Consider the following 20,767-nt stretch of genomic DNA (forward strand, 5'->3'; position numbering starts at 1 on the left):
AAGGTTTTGTCATCATCAGGTGATGATGATGATGATGATGACAAAACCTTGTCGAAACGTTGTACATTTGCTGTCATGTTAAACTTATATTAAAGTTTTTCTTCATTACCCATTTAAGCCGTCTCCAGCCATTATCAATCAATTAGATAGTTAAAGGAAAGAATGTAAAATATGTACCTCGTATTTTCTCAATCTGCTGAGATATCAATAAATTTGCCAAATCCAACACTTCAAGTTACTATAAACATCATAAGTCATTATTTTATGGACATGTTTATAACCAATACGAGAGAACTTTTTATCTACCAAAACCTTATTACACTTAACTCTTTGCCACGGGCTGACCAAGTTCATAACAATTTTTACTCATTACAGTTTCTAAACTATAACTTTTAATACACTATGTGTATCTTTACAAAACTTAGCAGACTTTCAGTACACATTACAATACTTTTGTACACAAAAAAAATACAGATTTTAATTAAGTATGTTAAATAAGGATTTGTCTGTGAATACATCAAGTAATTTTGTTTAATAGTTCGAGTTTAGTGATTTTCATGTTAAGATTAAAAATGCTTTTATTGATTTGAAAATTTCATTTGTGTAATCACTAAAACCTCCTAAATAACTATGAAATGTTATTTTACAGTAAACTTAATAGTTTATCTGTTGTTGTCTTTACCATTACTCTGTATACAAGGTTAATCAATTTGACCAAACTCATAACCACCAAAAATAAGTTCAAAATAAATCTAAATCAACCTTTTTTCTTTCTAGAATGACTTCAAATTCTAACATGAAACTACTTCTGATTATCATAAGTAGCTTTAAACAGTAACTGTTTATCTTTATAATGCTTTATTACCCTTTGAACCATGTCTAAATTAATATTCGTACAATAAAATTTGTAAATCAATTGGTGAACATGGAGCGCATGTAACTCTATCAAATTAAATAATGCAAAGGTTATTCTTGAGCTGCTTGCGAGCATATACCTCATGAAACATTATTACTAAAATTCATTTTACCTAATCTGAGAAATTTCAATTTTTACATATTAGTTACTGTTATAATAATAAATAAAGAATACACAAGAAAAAGTACTTAATTGTTCTATTGTTTCTCTTTTACTGTTGACTATTGATGACACTTAACCTACTTTTTTTTTTATACTAATGGCACTAATGCACTAAAGTTTTTCATTTAATTAAATAATGCACCAAACACAGAATAATAACATGAAAAAGAAAACAATATCCCATAAATATGACAATTTTTCTAGTTATCAAACTATGCAACAAGAGCCTTTAAAAATTCAGCTAAGCTTCTCAATGTGTGTCCTGTGGGAATAAAGTTCAAACTGGAAGCGACAGAGACAATTCTCTGTACCTAAAACAACGTAATAAGTCATTTCATAGATTGAAACATTGGCTTTCTATTGGTTATAAATAATATAGCATTAGACATTAGAGAGAACTATTGGCAATTTCTGAAAAAGAGGATGTGACAGGTGGGCATTGCAAGAGGGGTCTGATTTTCTATTTTATGGCTCAGTAACAAAACAAAATGCTTTGTCTGAGCAATAACAGCATTATAATGAGTATTGTACATTAAGTTTCATACTTCTTTGGAGAGGTGGTAAATAAATTGGAGAAGTGAATATATCTAGAGAACAATTGTCACAATTCTCACACTAGGGGAAATTTAGTTCTTGTTTTTTACTATTGCCTTATAAATTTTAAAATGTTAAAAGTTTTTATTATTAGCTACATTTTTATGCCAAGTTTATGTATGTACCATGATAAGAAGTAGGTTAATTCAATTTTGAATGTAACTCACTAAGACCTCCTGACATGTGCACAAAATGATGCCTGTTCTGAAAGTATTAATTATTTTTTGTAAGCATATGTAGACAATTGGCCATAGATCCCATGTCTGTGATTGCTGATTTCAACTCTGAGTAGCATATAGAATTTTCTTAAACTTATCTATAGCTTAGTTGGAAAGCCAATTTTATTACAGTAATTTTGGGACATCCTATGCTAGTACCTGATATATGTTTAGTGTTCTAAAATGCATATTTAAAAGCTACATGACTTGCATTTAATAAAACTAACTAAGTGCAAAAAAGTGAGGCCTACACGAAAGCTATCTGCATTAGCCATCCCTAATTTGGCAGTGAAAGACTAGATGAAAGGCAGCTAGTCATCACCAACAACTCTTGGGCTACTCTTTTACTGACGATTAATGGGATTGAATGACACATTATAATGTCCCCACTGCTGAAAGGGCGAGCATTTTTGATGGGACAGGGATTCAAACCCATGATCCTCAGGTTGCGAATCAAGCACCCTTACCCTCTGGCCATGCTGGCCAGATCACATGAATCATGCATCTTGCCCATGACAGATGGCCAATTGTTTTTTGCTGTGATTTACTGTTTTGAACAGAGGGAAGAGGCAGTAGAACCATAAAATTCAAAGAAAGCAGTTGTGAAAATGATAACAGTTGAAACTGTGATGATAATTAAATGGAAAATCTAACAAAATAATACACTTAAAGAAAAAAAATATTAATGTGAATTTTATTTCATTTTTCATCTTTCCATTTCACTTTACACTGATAATCTTCACTGTATTTAGTGTTAGGGTAGAGAAATAACAGATATAAAGTTTTACCAAAAAAAAAAAAACTTTTAGATCTTCATTTAGAGGCTCTGAAGGTTATGCAAATAAATTATGAAAACTATAAGATGAAAAGAAGTTTTTTATTCATACCATGAGAATCACGTTGCATTCAGACTGCCTCCATAAAGGTTTCAGAAATTAAGATAAATCTTTAGTAGAAATTCTTTATTAAAAATTCTGTGTATGACAGATTTTTAACATTTACTAAAAGCTTGTCAACATTCATGAAGATACATGTATTAAGTGCAAACCTATAGTAAACTATATACAGCTTCATAGATATGGGTTTGTCCATTGGACCGATCCTGTGCACACAGAGTTAATGTTGCTTGATTCCCGCACAAACTAGGCTGAATATACTGATCTACCCTACAATGTACATATACAGATTGCTGTCTCAACACAAAGTTAAGTTTGTTGATTTTGCATCTGATGTTGACAGGCATATAAACAAAATATAGGCTGACTATGTCTTAGTAATGGCAAGTAAAAACTAAATAAATAAAAACATTCAGGTAAAATTTTGGTCAGCAAATCCAAGAAACAACTTCTTCTTTTGGAGTGTCCTACTATCTAAATCACTTTATGGTTATTTACATGAATTATCCAGAAGTCCGTTAAATTTTCATTTTCATCAATCAGAACCAACACTGTTACACGTGGTTTAACTCAAGATTGTGTATAATACTCAGAGCATCGTATAATATGTATATTCCCATTATTAAGTAGACAAAATATAAATACAAAAGCCAAAGTACAAACCAAGATCCATTCCATTCTGTTTTAACAATTTGGCCTTTCTGGAGTTTAACCATGGGTCGCTGTCAAGTACACAATAAATATTTTTAATCTTATAATATAACTCAACTTCTCTATTTTTTATTTTTTTTATAAAATAACTGAATATAATGCTTTTTATCAATTATAAGGCTAAATGCCTTATTCAAAAAGCAGAGCTTAACCAACAAACATATAATAAATTTGCACCTGTACCAATATCAGTAATATACAAAAACTATTCATGAATAGAATTAGAAACCAGCTGTATAGACAATTTTTAATACGTCAGTAACATTAAATCACATTTTGACCAATCTCATAAGGTTCCAAATATCTGCTTGTTTTTTAAAGTTGTTGGGCTTTTGAGAGGAGAATCTTTAAGTAAACTATGTAAACGTAATACAAATAATAGCTGATACTATGAAAGGTTTGAGTAAAGCTACAAAACACTACAATTTTTAAATAAGATTGTCAAGGAAAGCATAAATGCATGATTTAACTTTGAAAAACTGATATTACTTTATGCATAATTTGCTCTATATGAACATACCTCAGGATACTGTTGGAGATAGTTTCTGATAAACTGTTTAGAGTCTGGATGAATATCTTCCCAAACTTCATTACCTTACAATACAAAATAGTTATATTTCAATTATTTGGTTGATTGCTTGATAACACTATATAAGCACCTTATCAAAATCCAAAGAGTTTATATTACTCTACAGACTCGAAAGTAATAAACTTTTAATAATATATATATATATAAAGAAAACAAGGTTTATTTTGCATAATTAACACAGTTATCCTAAATAGTATGTTAATAAACTTACTTGCTTCACAGACTAGATGAACCTCTGAATGTTTTACATATTGAGCATATCCATCATCAAAGAACACCAAATACCTAAAACAAAAGAATTGACACTGTCAATTACAAATTCTGAGAACAGAACTGTAAGGCAGTTGAACTGCATGATAATTTAACATAAATTATGGTTTGTGTTGTTATTCATTCTTACTGAAAAAGCTTAAAGTAAATGAAGCAAGAGTTTTTTTTGTTTTTTTTCAGTTAGTTTTTTTAGCTAAGTTCATTTACTAATTTTTTCAACAACAGATTTTCTAATTTATAAATAACTAGCTGAGTTACCCGGCATTGCACGGTGAAAATTTAGATTTGAAATGTATAGATCAGTATTTTTTTCAGCAAATTATTCAGTAAGTAGACAAAATCTGTGATGCAAGAAATAAACAAGTATTTAATCAAACAAACATGGATAAAAGTTATTGCTGATGCTGGCTGGGGAAACAAGAAGCTATGGTCATCATTATACTTCTAATACTGGAGTCACAGTCATAATTGGTCATTGTACAAGAAAGATACTTTTTTTGCCATTTGAAACAGATAATGTTGCATATCTGCTACAGATTAAAAATAGGGAACAATGACCGAACATATATGCTACAGAAACAGGAAAGAATCATCTGCTGCTATGGAATCTGATATTATTGTAGAATGTTTCTGTAAGAGTGAATCCATGGAACAAGGTACTTATTGGTGATGGCAAATAAAGTGTTTATAAAAGAGTTTTGGAAAGAGTACCTTATGGTCGATCAGTTGAGAAGGTTGAATGTGCTAACCAGATGGTCAGACACTACACCAAGGTATTGCACAACATTGCTAGCAAAAGCACATAAATGCAAAATACCTAGTCAAGTCAAGAATAATTTGCCTCAAAAAATAATCAAGAGGTGCAATTTGATATAGCAGCAAAATTTCCAGTTGTGTAAAAAATCTCATAGATGATCTAAAGGATGGTCCATATCATATTTTTGGAAGCCATGAAAAATGCAAACCTTATTTTTGTCCATCAGTCAGCAAAAACAATGAAACAAACAATCTCCTAACAATGCCTCATTCCCTTCTCACAAGAATTATGACTGCTATAGACATGCTTGTTCGGAAATCTGATGGACTAATTTAAATAACACTAGCAACCTTGCCAAATCGTATGTGCATGTTGTTACGAAATTCACTGGCAGAAAACAAATCAGTAGGTCTCGCAGAGGTGCCTATCACTGCCGTTGTCTAGGTGCTAGTTTATCATACTTCCTGGGACCCAAATAGTACATTTTAGCTTGGAAATCTTCTTTCAGCAAAAGTCCATCTGCTATATTAAAAAAATATGCAGCGAAAACAGAGGTACAGTGATGTTGGTCATGAAGAGAGCTGCAAATGCCCGAGGCAAAGAAAACAAGGAAAGAAAAATGCTGTGAAGCTATTAGCAAACAACTTTGACTATGGACCAAACAGTCAGCAACTTGATTTAACATAAAATAAATATGAAAGAAGAAAAACTGAATTTCTAATAGAATTGCAGGTATCAAAGGAGATTAGGGATAACACTGAGAGTGAAACAAAGGGACAGAACATAAACCCAAAGTGGAAAGAGGAGAGAAGTAAAATATTGACTACTGCACACTTTGACAATGTATGCAAGATGAGAGAGACAATACCATGTGCCTGTATAGTAAAACATATTTTGTACAACGTTGACCTAAATACACCAGCTGTTGAATATGGCAAACAAATTTGCAATTCTTGTCTATACCAATGCGACAGGTATAACTGTCGAACCTTCGGGCCTATTTGTAGATGTTGAAAATGGATTCTTTGGCACATCGCCTGATAGACCAATTGGAGGTAATGGAATATTAAAAGTGTCCAAAAAGTGCCAAGTGTATTACATTAATTGAAGCTTCTAAAAAGATGAAAATCTTCTGCTCTACTGTGGAAAATGATAATCTGAAACTGAAAGAAAACCATAGTTATTTCTACCAAATTCAAGGGCAGCTGCATATTACAGGTAGAGATTTTTGTGACTTTGTTCTGTGGACACCCAAAAAGATAAACATTCAGAAAATAAAGAAAAAAGATATTTTCTAGGAATCACAAATGTTTCCCAAGTTGTATAATTTTTTTTTTCTGGAAGCTTTGTTACCAGAGATTATTGATCCCAGAATGTCAGAAACATGGCTATCAAGGTGCCTACCTTACGTTATTGAGGCCAAAAGAAAAAGAGAGGAACCCTTATGATAATAAAAAACCTTATAATAAAAAATGAAATTTACATTAGATGAAAATAAGTGTTTTGTTTTATTCACCACATGTACAACTTAAAAATAAACCATCTGACACTAATCTCTACAGTAAATAATATATGTCGTGTAAAATTTGTGTAAGCTATATAAGGATTTTACAGACACACATTCACAGAATAGCACATTGGTAGAATATCTATATCATAAAAAGTAGAGGTGAGACTAAGTATTTGAATACAATTACTATTCGATTAATCAAATAAGCAATCGAAAACAAACTAAAAATAAAACTTTGCACTCAATGAAGCAAAACTTCAACATATCTGAAGATCGCTTTCTGACATCATATTATGAGGATTTAGAACTACTGTTATAAATAGTATATGTGTTTATTGTAAATTACTTTACACAGCATTTTGTATTTAAACATTAGTATGTGCCCATTCTTTATACATACTGTCAAGATAGACATGAAAATGTGTTTGTTTTTGTCCAAAATAATGTGATTAGAGGTCAAACATTGTACAATTTTAATATATATAGTACTCAAATCCTGATTATTCGAAATTATCATCCCTAATAAAAACTATCAAATATTGTAGTGTATAGGGTCTGAAAATGCTAATTCTTTCACTATTTTAAGATGCTCCCTAAACTGGATCAATTTTATTTTTAGGTACTAGTGTCAGAAATAATAGATTCAAGAATGACAAGCAGCATGGTTTAACGAGAGCCAAACTTCTGTGCTTGACGGTAAAAGAAAGGTGGAAGTCTGGAAAAAGAAAATTAATGGAAAATAAAATTAACATTTTCAAGTATTATGATAAATATGAATATAATATATACATTATCTAGGATTCTGTATGTTTTCTAACTAAAAAGTTTTAAGATATAGTAACATAAAGTTATATTGAATAATCTTCTGGAGGGTCTCTTTGAGTCTAGGTTTTGGTAAATTTTTGTGGATCTTTGATCTTCTTCAGAAACAAAAGTGGTCGAGAATGTTCTCTCTCTCACAAATAAATGTTGGCCAGCAGATTGTCATCTGCTAACCATGAATTTCAAAGATATTTGAGATATACAAGTATTATCAGCATTGTGACCTGCATTTATTATTGTGTGCAAGATTTTTATACATTTATGTTATGAATCCAATCTACCTTTACATTACAAATAATTGTTGTTGTTTTTTTACTAAGTGCAAGTGTTTTCTAGTCTAAATAAAAGTTTAATACATATTTTGTTGTTTGTTCATTTTGTCAGAGTTTGCAATAATACAGCTATGTTGTATATTTGATATTTTTTTATGAAGTTCAACCACATAGAATTTGGATTGATGTTAATTTTCATTGTGTAATATAAAGAATACAGATAGAGGCAGATTGACATTTTAAAGGACCAGACTGGGAAACAATACCACTAATAGCACCCCAGTAATTTTTCATGTGCTGCATACTGGCTAAACAAGAACGAATCAATTGCCTGGTGGGCCAATCCACCCTAAATATGAAAGAAATGCATTATGAAATGAGTTCATACATATCTTTTATATTACACAGCTATTTCACTGTAACATTACAAATATTAGTTTTATATTCGAAGCAAATGTTATAAACATGTAAAATTGCAGCTTTTCCTTCTGTTTCGAACATGACTAGTGTTAGTGAATATGACTGGGCTTCCTCTAGAAACTACTATGTATTTATTACTCAGAACGTCTGAATAAGCCCAATTTATAGCTATTTCATCGAACACTGCATAGTGTTTCCTGGAACTTTCCTTTGGGTGCTAAGGGAGAAGCAAGAGACACCTATTATTATGGCAGTCAGGTTTTACATTTTATTTGCTGAGCTGAAGGTCAAACATTGAATTGAAATCAGGCCAAAATGCTTTGTTATGGGAGTATTGGGGAAGAAGAAATGTGAATAGAACCTAACCCTCCATGGTAGCACACAACTACCAAATACCTATCCAGACTGACAGACAGCTATAGGACTACTTATTTTTCAGTTCACAATCAAAAATGTGAAAAAAATCTTGTAAATTGCAGTGTATAATGAAATATAAATGTTAATTTTTTTTTTTATTTATATACACACACATGATTGTACAAACTGTGCATAATGATTGCATCCATGTACTTAGTTTTATGATATTTATCTCCAGTCACACATGTTGAGACTATCTTTCAAATATTGTCACTGTAGAAATTCCCATATAAACATATGTACAACAGAAATTATCTGTACTAAAGTTTCAGTTTTTATAACAGTTTATATGAAAGACAGATGAGTTGTATACTTCCCAGTGCACAGAATGTCTATTGTATTATAGAAGTTTTATTAGTACGAAGATAAGCAGGTAACCTAGCAAGTTATTACAACTCATTACATAGTTATGAATATTTCTTCATTTTGAAATCATAATACTAAATACGTTTTGGGAATTTTATCATATTTTATGTAATTGCAATTGTTATTTCTCAAGAGATGCAATTTTATACACTTCTTGGCAGTTGATTTTTTTTTTTTTTTACACTTACTCATAAGGATGTGTCATTTTTCAGTAGTATACCACTAATTAGACAATGTAGCTGTAACTTGCCTCAGGTTACTTGACCTGATGCTGTGAAAAATGGGACATTTCCAATAAGGACTCAGTGGTAGGGGTGATAGTTTTCCTGTAATATGTAAAGTGAAAAAAGAAACCGATATAATTACAACGATTTCATTATGCAGAAGGGGTTGGCATTTTTATGTACATAATTATATGCAGTGTAAAGAAATAGATAAGAGTTATTACATGGGAACTCTAAATTTGAGAGTGGCATGCATGAACACAACTAAGAAAAACTATGAACGTATGCTTTGTTTACCTCATGGTAACAAACTTTGTTGCATAGCCAGGCAATACCTTTTACATGCAATATGTTTTACATTAATTTCCTTCACTTGATGCATTTTGAATATATATTAGAAGGTCCATCTCAAAATATTAGATTATCATATTCCCAACAAAATAAAGTGTCTGGACAGTATTTTCTGTGCTAGTAAAGTTGTGTAGGTTTTCACATATTGCTGAACTAAACATCAGAAAATAATTCGAGTTTTTATTTTTAGTATACCCTGCTAAGAAAACCTGGAATAAGAATTCAGTTCAAAAACTATAAATTTAGCTTTACTATATAATATTTAATTTGTGCAGTATATCTCATAAAGATTGTTTGTTTGCTATGGATTTCACGCAAAGCTACACGAGGGCTATCTGCACTAGCCATCCCTAATTTAGGAGTTTAGGACTAGAGGGAAGGCAGCCAGTCGTCACCACCCACCGCCAACTCTTGGGCTACTTATTTACCAATTTCTAACAACGTAGGACTTCTAATTGGAAGAATTAGTTACATGTATATCACGTGAGAGCTTATCAATGCAAAAGGGATAGTACTCTATATAAGTTCAGCCTTTACACTGGACCATCGACAAAGAGCAGCATAACATGTTCATGCATTGATGTCATCTATTGGTGTAACTCAATAATAGTTAGCTCTGAAGGAGCACCTTAAAGGGTTTTATTAAAGGTTTTTTTTGAAATAAAAGACTTAAAACCTTAAACTTAGATAACATAAAACTTCAAATAATAACATATGTTATAATGTTAATTTCATTCACATACATTAATATCAAAGGTGTTTAATTAAATTTTGAATGCAACATAGTGACTTGTGCAAAAAAGGGTATATCCATCATGAAAGGGTTTACACACTAACCAAATCAATGTACAATGGGTAATTTCTTCATTGAAATCAAGTTGTAATAACATATATAAAACGAATATAGCTTACTAAATTAATATGACATTACTAGAACCCATAAAAATCCTTATTCTGAACAAGTTTTTTTTTTATTATAAAAACCTTAAAATTGTAGTTGAAAGTTCATAATACATACAATTTAAGAACAAGGGATCTGTTGGTTCATCTAGGTCATCCTATCCACTATACTAAACTCTTAAAACACTCAAAGCCAGCCCTTTTTCATTCAAATATTTACCAAGCCTTCTGTTAACACTATGGACATAGGTTCATGTATTTTACACAACCTTATAACCACCTTTAAACTAAGTTATATTATACATACTACAACTCTGAAAGTACTTAAAGTATCTTCACAAAATTTAGCAAGCTCTTAGTAACCATAAAATCTTTTATAAACAAAAATACAGATATTTTAATTAACTATTTTTACAAATGATGGGTCCATGAATATTTGGAGTCAGCATGTGGATTAGTTCAAGTGCTAGGTGATTTTCAAGTTAAGATTAAAAACTAATATTCATCTTTGAGTTTCCAAGTTTCATGTGCATAACCTCTAAAACTTCATAAATGAATATCTAAAGTTTTTTTGGGTCACACTTTATATTTTATCTGTTATTTTTTCTCTACAGACTTGGTCGATTTGACTGAACATCTAAAAACATCAGAAAAACAATAGCATATCTTCATGAAATTTTGTAGACTATCAGTAAACATTACAAGGATTTTGTACATACAATTTAAAAAAAGGAACCTATTGTTTCATCTTGGCCATCCCATCCACTAACTAATGGCTTAAGTTCTTCATTTAAATCAAGTTTAATTACATAAAAAAACGGATATTTTAATTAACTATTTTTACTAAAGACATGTCCATGAATATTTGAAGTAAATGTGTGGATTAGTCCAAGTGCTAGGTGATTTTCATGTTAAGATAATGTTATGGTGTGTCTGGCAGACATGTGCAACCCTTCAGTAAAAGTTTCATGTACCACATAATATCCTTCATTTACATCAAGTCTTAATTACATAAAAAAACAGATATTCTAATTAATTATTTTTACTAAAGATATGTCTACGAATATTTATTTTGAAATTATTTAGAACGTAACACTGTGACTTGTGCAAAACCGGTTTGCTGTGATTTTGCATAATTTCTAAAACCTTCTAAATAAATATCACTTGCTTTTTCAGAAAGGCTTTATATTTCATGTATTTTTCCTTGTGCAGTTAGTTGATTTATCCTTTTGTTTTTCTAGAATAATTGAAACCACAACTGTTTATTCTAAATAGTTTAAAGTTTATAACAATATATCTATTTATGTTTGGAGATAGCGGCTTGAATGAGTAATGAAGAAAAACTTTAATACAAGTTTAACATAACAGCAAATGGACAATGTGATTATTTAGAATCACACAATACCAACGACATTTACAAAATAACATGCAATAACTGCCAAGAACTCTACATCGCAGAAACAGGAATAAAATTGGAAACCAGATTCACAGAACACAATAAAAAAACCGTCCCATGTTCCACTGTTGCAACTCAAAAAACCATAGTATATGTATTAAAAACACAGTAATTTTAAACAAAAAACAAAAAATCAAGTAATCCATCTTAATTGAACAAAACAAACCTACTCTAAACCAACACCCTGGGGTGCCAAGATATCTCTTCTAAGTCGTGCAACAATATCTGATCATGTGACCTCTTTGTTCCACACTGTGTGTGTGTGTGTGTATACATACATACATACATATATCTGTGTCAGTGTAAACTCCTTGTACCTGATGATGACAAAACCTTGTCGAAATGTTGTACATTTACTGTTATGTTAAACTTATATTAAAGTTTTCTGCAGTACCCATTCAAGCCATCTCCAAGCATAATTAGTCTCAAAGTGGGTTCTTCATCATCAAAAACATATCTATTTATATTTATTAATATTTTAGTTTATTGACTTTTGAACAGTGTCTAACTAATAATTCCACTACACAAATTGTAAATCAGGCAGCGTATGTTCATCTCGCATTACTGTATCGAATGGCATAAAACTGGCCTAGAAAGTACAAATCTTTTACTCTTAGTGCTTATGTAGCAGTATTTTGAAAAACATGGTGGCATATCCAGTTACCATACATTACGTATGTATATAAATTATTACTATATACAACTAAATTCTTAAATTTCAGTTATTTTTCGTAAAACACAGAGCAGTAAATAAAAAACGTATAGAAAACAATGACCTCTACTATTTACGATGTTACAAAGTTTTCTGTATTCTTGCGTCATACTTTCTAAGCCTCATTAAATTTAGCATCTTTGAAGATGTAGAGAAATTAATTTTTGTTGATTTTATATACGAATTTTGGAAAACAAAAAAATACAAATTCCTATATCGATACAAAAATCCACTGTAACTTATCAGGTTTCTTGACTACATTATATATGGGTATAAAATAACTCATTTCTGATTGGAATATCGCCTTGATCATCACACTTCAAACTCTTCAACAGTTATATCAAATTAACCCATGTAAGTACTTCAGGAAGACTAAAAGGATAACATAGTTCAAAATGAGTGCTTTCAATTGATTTTAAAGAGGCACTTAAGAGAAGTAAGTGTAGATAAACAAGTATTTTCAAAATACAAAGTGGTGCGCAGAGCAACTGTGGTGAGTTTGTTAATATCTCGGCAAATAGAAAAGCTAGGAAGTTCTTATTATATATTCTAGCTTGTAAATATTGGTAAGTTGAGTTTCTAGTACTCTATCCCTGTTAAGCAACCTATAACCATGTATTTCAAAGAAATTACTGTCATCAAAATTGTCAACATTTAAGCAGGTTTCAATTATTCCCATTACATAAAAATCCTATACACTATACATTTCTCTACATTTAATTTTTTCTCAGTTATTCCAAAAACCTCCCTTTTCTCTTTCAATTGATCAAACAAATCAACCATTCAACTTGATCATCCTTACATATTAACCAAAGCATTTAGCCCTAGTAATCTACTTATAATTTCATCTTCACTTATTAATGTTTTTCCGATGCCTTGTGGTATGAAATTTAACTGTAGCTAAGGCATGTTGTAAAAGTAAAATGACTAGTTTTACAATACAACTTCTACAAATACTTTCTCACCTGTAGCTATTCATAACTTTTGGTGGTTCTGCAATAATACCTGCATATAAGGCAGCTTGAAGACTCCAGTGCTCATCCCTGTAATATGCTGATGAAATACACACACACAGTTTTAGTTAAATACTTGCTGACAAAAAACAAAGCCTATTGAAAAACCATCATATCCTATCTAACATCATATCTAACATGCTCAAACATTACTTTTGAAACACATTATCTAGAAGGAAATATATTTAAAAGCAATACTTTTTATGAAATAATAGGGTTTTTGGTTCACGTTTCATCAGTATTTAGTATTTGCAATCTTAGCTTTTAAAAGTTTTTGTACATGTATAAACAGTATTTCATATAAACTTTTTGTTTCTCATCACCCAGTCTGGTTGATAAGTTATAGTATTGAACAAAAAGTTTCCTACCCAATGACACGTGGGAGACAAAAGGTACATCTGAAATGCTATTTTTATACATTTCTAATTCAAGTTTTTTAAGCATTATTATAGTAACTATTTCAGATTTAGCCAAATAAAAACATTTTATATGAAATACTATAATCTTCCTGCAACTTTTATTAACACTTTCACAATGGGCTTGTGTATTTTACATGACCTTGTAACCATGGTGGTATACATGCTATAATGCTGAAAGTACTTAATGTATCTTCACAAAATTTTGCAAGGTGTCAGTAAACATCAAGTCTTTTGTAGACAAAAAAATTGGACTTTATAATTAAGTGTTTTTAATAAAACTTTGTCCGTAATTATACAGTGTCAGGGTGTTGACTGCTCTGGGTGTAAAGTGATTTTCATGTTAAGATAATAATACTTTTCTTTGTCTGAAAATATTCAAGTTCCATTTGCATAACCTCTGCACCCTCCTAAATAAATATCACACTCCTGTTTCAGTAGAATGTTTATTTTATCTGTTATTTTTTCTACTCTTACTCTACAGACTCCAATGATTTGACCAACCTTGTAACCACTCTAGAAAAAATATGAAATAAATCCTTTTTAAATATTTCCTTATAAAATTAAGAACTTATAAAACTTATATAATATTAAATTTGATTTATTAATTACGTATTGATGCCAAATTTATTTGTAAAGAATGGTAATAAAGTAGTTTAAATAAATTTCAAATGTAACTAAAACATTATGACATGTACTTTGACCTACCCGACACGAAAGGGCTAGTGGTAAAATTTGTAAACTTAGAATTATGTAATATTCTATTTATTATGTCTTTCCTTTTAAGCTTTTAAATATTTAAGAACTAATACAAATATCAGAGTCACATCATACAGAAATGGTTCACTCATATATAATAACCACTGGTACCATATGGATTAACTTGCTTTTAATTTCTCAGGTAATTGAAAAATAAAATGAAGTTCTATGTTATTATAAAAGTAAGCTAAAACAAACAAAAAGTACAGTGAAATCAAAAGTTTGAAATATTAATAATTAACAAAGAGAAAAGAACAGTAATTTCATAGCAAATGAAAGACTTAAAAGTGCAAAAAAAAAGATTCTCAAGTGCATTTTTTCCAATAAATGGCTACTTTGAAATTGTTTATTAAAATATATTTAAAAAAATATTTATAAACTCTGGAATAAAGCCGTAACCAAAAAAAAGTATATTTGAAACAGTGAATATATATATATATATATGTTTTGGAGAACTTCAAGAGCTTAAAGTACTCACCAATGATGCGAGAACCAACAGGCAGAATCACATCAGGTGGATCTATATAGGCAAGATGTTTCCCTGAGTAGTATACCTTCTGAGATGAATTAGTCTTTTTTGACTCGAGTTTTACCCTGTACTGTTTTTCTCCCTCAGCAAGAATCCTGATGTCTATGATACGACACTTGTACCACACTCCAAGATGGTTCCCTTTTAATGCATACACTTTCATGCCTATTGTTAAAGGCCTGAAATAAATAAAAAGAAATTCCTCTATGATTTAATTTTTTAAACCAAGCAATTTTTTTAAAACCCTATAATAACAGGTATTAATTTCTAACATAGTTAAGATTCAACAACCAATGCCTTTTAGCTATGAAACAAAGAAACTTATGCATCATACACATAAGATGTAGTCCCCATAATGTGTGGCATTAATTATACCATTCCAAAGGATATGGAAGTTGATATGTTCACCATACTTGTTCCTTCCCATATCAAACTTCCAACAACACCAAAATCATCACATTCCTGTATAAAACTTGTGTTAGATCTGTTGAATACTATCCTCATGTCATTGGTCTACTGCATGCATTATTGGTACTAGTGCAGGCAAAAGGTTTTATGCCTTGTTAAGTTTGTGTCTTCAAAGTTGTACCATGATTCATGAATCAATTCAATATAGCAAATCAATCCAGATCATGTGAATTATCCATAAACAGCACAGCCTAAATCAACAGTGAACAACGTTTTTCACATCCCTCCTTCTAAACGTGTAATTTACTGCACCTCTCCCCTATAAAAATAAAACAATTCTTAACACAGAAACTCTGAGATCTCCCCCCCCCCCCTCTACCTGATGCAAGATTGTTGTCAGAACAGATAATACTGACTTGTATGGGTATGTTCACTGCTCATCTTGACAGGTCAGAGTATTCTTAGCAAACTATCATCTAAAAGTTCCCAAGAGGTTTGTATTCTGCCTCCAGGTTTTACCACTGGATACTTCTATGAGTTTTCTTTGAACTGTCATTGGCAAATGAAAAGTTTACTGCCATTAAATAGATCCCAGATCTAATCATGTTCTACTGTTGATTCTTGGAATTGATCTTCAAATTGACACTGAAGTTTTTTTGAGATAAACAGAAACAACATCACGAAAGAGACTATGATTTAATTCATTTTCTTCCAAGAACTCAATAAGACAAAAAAAAACAAAAACATTTCACAGTTTCCATTCTCAAACTGGTTTTTCCACAGCACAAGTTTCTAGCTAAATGCAAAAAATTACTAGTCTGATCTTGCAGTGACAAGTATAGATCACTTGGTTTATCTAAAATATCAACCAGGTAGCACAGTACTAGAAGCCACATTTCATCTTTCAGCTGCATAATACAGCTGAGTACCTTCCCACAAGACAACTAGAGCTCCTCTATATGCAGCAGGAGCTTGTCATACATGGACCCCATCTCTCCGTAAAGAATGGAAAACAGCTTACTGTTCAAAGCTCTTAATTTTACATAGTTCACAACACTAGTAGCATCTTGTAGCACTTTGTTTGCTTTGTGCAGCAATTTCTTTGAAGCCAGTGCTTACCTGTGTATGATGCAATGTGTATACATTACACCTGGAGAAAGAGCAGTTACTGTGGTTCTAAAACCATTCTTGTTTCCCCATAAATGCATCTGCCTCATCATGTATACTCCAATACAATTAATCCAGAAAGAGGTTCCTTGTGGTGAAAAATTCATCAAAAATAGAGATGATGGTTCTACTGTAGCTCTCCATTTCAGTAGTTGTGAAATTCTTCACACACTTCCTCTTTGTAACAGTATCATACAAATACCAGAAGATGAGTTAATTTGCACCATCTGTGGTTTCATCAAGTTGTATGGTGAATTTTGGACTGTTATGGATGCATGTTATAAATTTTGTTTTTATGTAAGCAGAGATTACATCTATATGCCTCTCAACACTGTCATATGATAGATAAAAGGAAAAATTTGAGGGCTTCACCATACCTCTCTCATCTTGCATGATCTCACACATTTTTATGGCAGCAAGGAGAATTAATGTCTCTCCTCTATTGTGTGGTTTCATGTTCTTCCCAATCACATCAGATACTTCTAAAAAAGCTTTTGATGGAACAATAACATGCTTTTCAAGCAAGTTACTTTCCTTTCAACTGTTTCACAGCCTGAAGAACTATATTGTTTTACTCACGGGCTCAGGGTGTTTAGTTTCCAAATGCCTTGTAATTATAATTGGCTTCATGTTTTCAGTAGCTAAAATATGCTCATTTGTACAAAACTATTTGTGTATAATGACAGATTAATTCCACACTGGAGAAAGTATGAAGAACAATTGTGAATGAAATACACAGTATTTTGGTTATGTAGCCACTCTACTTACTTTTCATCATGGAATTAACCTCTACTTTATCCTTTTGCAGCCCACATAATGATGCAGCTCACCTCTAATGTCGCTGTGCATATACTTTACATGTCATTTTCCCATGTTAATTGTTGTTACTATACTACTTAACTAGCTGGAGTACAGAAGTTATGTAAATTCATAATTACCGAAACGCTATCTTAGGACATGAAAAGTTGCTTCCCTTATATATATAATTGTAAGAAAATGCAAAAATGTCCATAAAACTGCAAACCATAAAGTGTGAAACTGCAAGTTTGTATATATTTCCACATGGTCCCAAAATGGTAGTAGTGGTAAAAAACACAAAAATGGCCATAAAACCCACAAAACTGAAAATTTTAATATATCTCCCCATGGACTCAATGAACCTCCATACCAAATTTGGTGAAGATCCATCTACAGGGGGCAAAGTAGTGGTAAAAAACGCCCATAAAAATGGTAAAATGCAAAATGCAACTGAAAATTTGTATGCACCCCCACACCCTGCGAAGTAGTTACATGGACATACAACATAAAACAGACAGTACAATTATATTTATATAGATTACTAACTATAAAAGGCTTATTCCTTTTGTCACTCTATTTATAATGCTTCCATGCTCCTTTTTTAGTAATGCTCAACAGTATACATTGTCGCTTAGCAACAAAACTATCATCTGATTGTTCTTATGCCAACAATAGTGTTTATGTTAAATGCTCAATATTCATGTTTATTGTGTTAGAAAGGTTGGTTCTTTTATACTTTATTTTTTGATAACTTTGGTGATATAACAGCAGTTTTATGACATTGAGTTGTAGCCAAAACCAAAATAAAATTTAGCAAGCAGTGTTTCAGCTAAACCTTATGTTACGTTTATGTATTAGGCCTAATGATAGTAATGATTAGTAATGTTAGAGTCAGTGTTTAAAAAGTTAATTGGTGAATAAATGTTAATCAGTAAATATTCTTTTGGTATCTTAACACATATTTTGTACAGTCGAAAGAGTTGAAAATTTGTATCAGAATGTCTGCACTATTTTTTCTACTTCCTGATCTTGAATACACTGAAAATGTTCAAGAGTGCTATTTAAGCCCCTTTCAGAGTGTACACATACTTTTGTTCATGATAACATTTAACTTTTCTGCATAGTTTTTTACTAAAAATGTGGTGATTAAAGAATTACTTTGAGACTGATGAAATAAGTGAAGAGTAGGTGGATTTTGGAGGTAAATTTGTTTTAGTTAAATTCTATAATTTTCGTTAATCATTCAACAATGGTTTTCCATCATTGCTGATGGGCTTTTATACTAGTAGTAGTAATATTAGTACGATGGTTTTTAAAACTTTTTTAAATTTGTACTTTCAGATACAATTTATATGCTGCCCTGACCCTCTAACAAAAAAGATCTTGATATAATCAATTACTACTACTTTTATCAAAGTCAGTCATTTGGGATCATTAATGAAACATAAATGCTGATCCTACATGTCTACTTACTATAAAATATAAATAATTCTTCTTAGATCTTAGTTGGCACATGCAATTTAACTGCCTGCTGCATATAGCTTAATATTGATGACAATAAGCAACCGAAACCAGCCACTACAACATACAAAACAGAAACAGCTATATATGTACACAAAGAAAAACCGAATGAAACCACAAATAAAAGTTAGATGTTTACACACAATCAAAATTAAATGTAAAAGTACAGTTTACATCAGAAGTGATTATAACCTAACGGAATCTATACATTAACTTTTCCTACAGAGCTGACAACTGAACAATCAAATCCTGTTATACTACACACTTTTCTAAACCCATGTCAAAGAAAATGAAGAACTGAACGAATCCCACAATTACACCTAAATAGAACTACAAATTGTATATAGGTTATTAATAACATAACAGAAAGAGTATTTAACACATTTGCTGCCTCAATTTTAACGCATGTACTAAGCCACATTCATTATTGCTGAAGTGACAAAACTTTAGCAACAATTCGAAATGATCACGTAGCATAACAGTATTGTAAAGTAGAGTAACCAGCAATGGATAATATTACCACTAATCTTCTATCAATGGCTTTTTCATGATGCCCATAACGAAACGAATACTAAAAAATTTTCTCCTTTCAGGTTCATCAGTTGCAGACCACTGGCACATTCTGCTTTTAGGCCGTAGGCAGTTCAATTCAAAGAACTGTTCAGCAAACCTATTCATTTTGGCAATTATCATATTCACAACATCCTCCATCACATACAGTTTCAACTGGAATGGCCACCAACAGCAAACCTGTGACCACTTAAGGCTGTGTAGTAAAATAAATATCAGGTGAACTAACACAAGTAAACTGAACATTTTTCCACTTATCAACTTATGCTGGTATTCCAGTGTCACCATTGACATCTGGATTGGCAGTGTCAGCTAAAAACGAATCAACTTCTATGATTATCTGGTCTATACAATCCAGGCCTTTTTCATCATCATCATCCTTCTCAAATGGCCCTGGATGAGATTCTTGTAAAAATACTCTCAGTTTCACTCACACTAAAATGTATGCTCAACCTGCCATCTTGTAGCTATAATGGTAGCCAAATGAAACCACTGCAGAAATTTACTTGTAACAAAATTATTTTTCTGTCATTCACAAGAGGGCAGGACACACACAATCATTGTACAATGCTAAGACTGTTTGTCTGTACAATCACACGTAGTTATAACCCCCTTGTTGATTGATGTTAACGCATTAGTAGTGCCTGACTAATAGAAATGGTTGATGTGTTAACATCCCATTAGCAGCAAATGTGTTAAATATTCTAAAACAGCATTGATTGATTTATAAGCAATTTAAGACATCCTTCCTCGATTTCCACTTGCTTTTACCTAATTATAACTTAACAAACATTTCATTACAGCAAAAACACTTATTATACATGTTGAACATGCATCACTTACTTTCTTTTCACAGCACCCATTGGGGGCAAGTTTGGTCGCTGCAAAGCAAACTTTCCAACAGGAATTACTTCATTTGATCCATCTGGTGTTCTGATTCCATTTACTGTACTTGTTACCTTTGTGACAAATAGAGAAAACAGAAATAAAAATAACTGTTTACTTTTACACTCATTCCAAGTA

The 20,767-nt window shown here is 31.3% G+C and overlaps 1 protein-coding gene across 2 annotated transcripts in view; it reads right to left on the reverse strand.

The window, feature by feature from the left end:
• The window catches only part of LOC106458997 (histone-lysine N-methyltransferase SETDB1-like), a 176,024-nt gene that overhangs the window by 123,759 nt on the left and 31,498 nt on the right, over positions 1 to 20,767 (reverse strand). For both annotated transcript variants that reach the window (XM_013918562.2, XM_022385368.1), the window contains 6 exons: positions 20,588 to 20,703; positions 15,230 to 15,459; positions 13,529 to 13,616; positions 4,298 to 4,371; positions 4,018 to 4,091; positions 3,450 to 3,508 (listed from right to left, as the gene is read on the reverse strand). In XM_013918562.2, the coding sequence (XP_013774016.2) occupies positions 3,450 to 3,508; positions 4,018 to 4,091; positions 4,298 to 4,371; positions 13,529 to 13,616; positions 15,230 to 15,459; positions 20,588 to 20,703 (641 nt within the window). The remainder of the gene's footprint in view (positions 1 to 3,449; positions 3,509 to 4,017; positions 4,092 to 4,297; positions 4,372 to 13,528; positions 13,617 to 15,229; positions 15,460 to 20,587; positions 20,704 to 20,767) is intronic.

The sequence above is a fragment of the Limulus polyphemus genome, unplaced genomic scaffold, assembly GCF_000517525.1.
Source record: "Limulus polyphemus unplaced genomic scaffold, Limulus_polyphemus-2.1.2 Scaffold543, whole genome shotgun sequence".
NCBI classification, from domain to species: domain Eukaryota; kingdom Metazoa; phylum Arthropoda; class Merostomata; order Xiphosura; family Limulidae; genus Limulus; species Limulus polyphemus.